This window comes from Fulmarus glacialis, unplaced genomic scaffold, assembly GCF_000690835.1.
Source record: "Fulmarus glacialis isolate BGI_N327 unplaced genomic scaffold, ASM69083v1 scaffold9157, whole genome shotgun sequence".
In the NCBI taxonomy this organism is placed as follows: domain Eukaryota; kingdom Metazoa; phylum Chordata; class Aves; order Procellariiformes; family Procellariidae; genus Fulmarus; species Fulmarus glacialis.
Genome location: NW_009222567.1, coordinates 1 through 320, shown reverse-complemented (window position 1 = coordinate 320; position 320 = coordinate 1). Strand labels below are relative to the sequence as shown.

The following is a 320-nucleotide window of genomic DNA, read 5'->3' as shown; positions in this document are numbered from 1 at the left end:
TCTGGCAGCTGGCCAGCCCCGAGATGGTGTAGGGGTCAGTGAGGTCCAGCTCGAAGTAGACGCTGGAGCTGGCGTGGAAGGCGGCCTTGGAGTTGTCGGGGATGAAGTCCCACACCCGCGTGTAGGGCACGTGGATGGTGCCGAAGAGATAGGCAGGGGGGTCGCGGCGGATGGTCCAGAGGAAGGAGTTGAGCTCTCCTTGCTGGGGGAGGACAGTAGGGGCCGATCAGTGGCGGAGGGGCAGAGGGGCAGGAGGCAGCCCACGGGAGGAACGCCGCCCTCGGGGGGTCCCTCTCCCCCATCTCCCCGCACGAGCCCTT

The 320-nt window shown here is 67.5% G+C and overlaps 1 protein-coding gene across 1 annotated transcript in view; it reads right to left on the bottom strand.

Annotated features, from left to right (window-relative positions):
* Positions 1-202, bottom strand: part of LOC104079448 (metalloprotease TIKI2-like) — a gene marked incomplete at both ends in the record, with an annotated part of 555 nt that extends 353 nt beyond the window's left edge. The window contains one exon of the mRNA XM_009581488.1: positions 7-202. Within this exon, the coding sequence (XP_009579783.1) occupies positions 7-202 (196 nt within the window). The remainder of the gene's footprint in view (positions 1-6) is intronic.
* Positions 203-320: the final 118 nt, after the last annotated feature.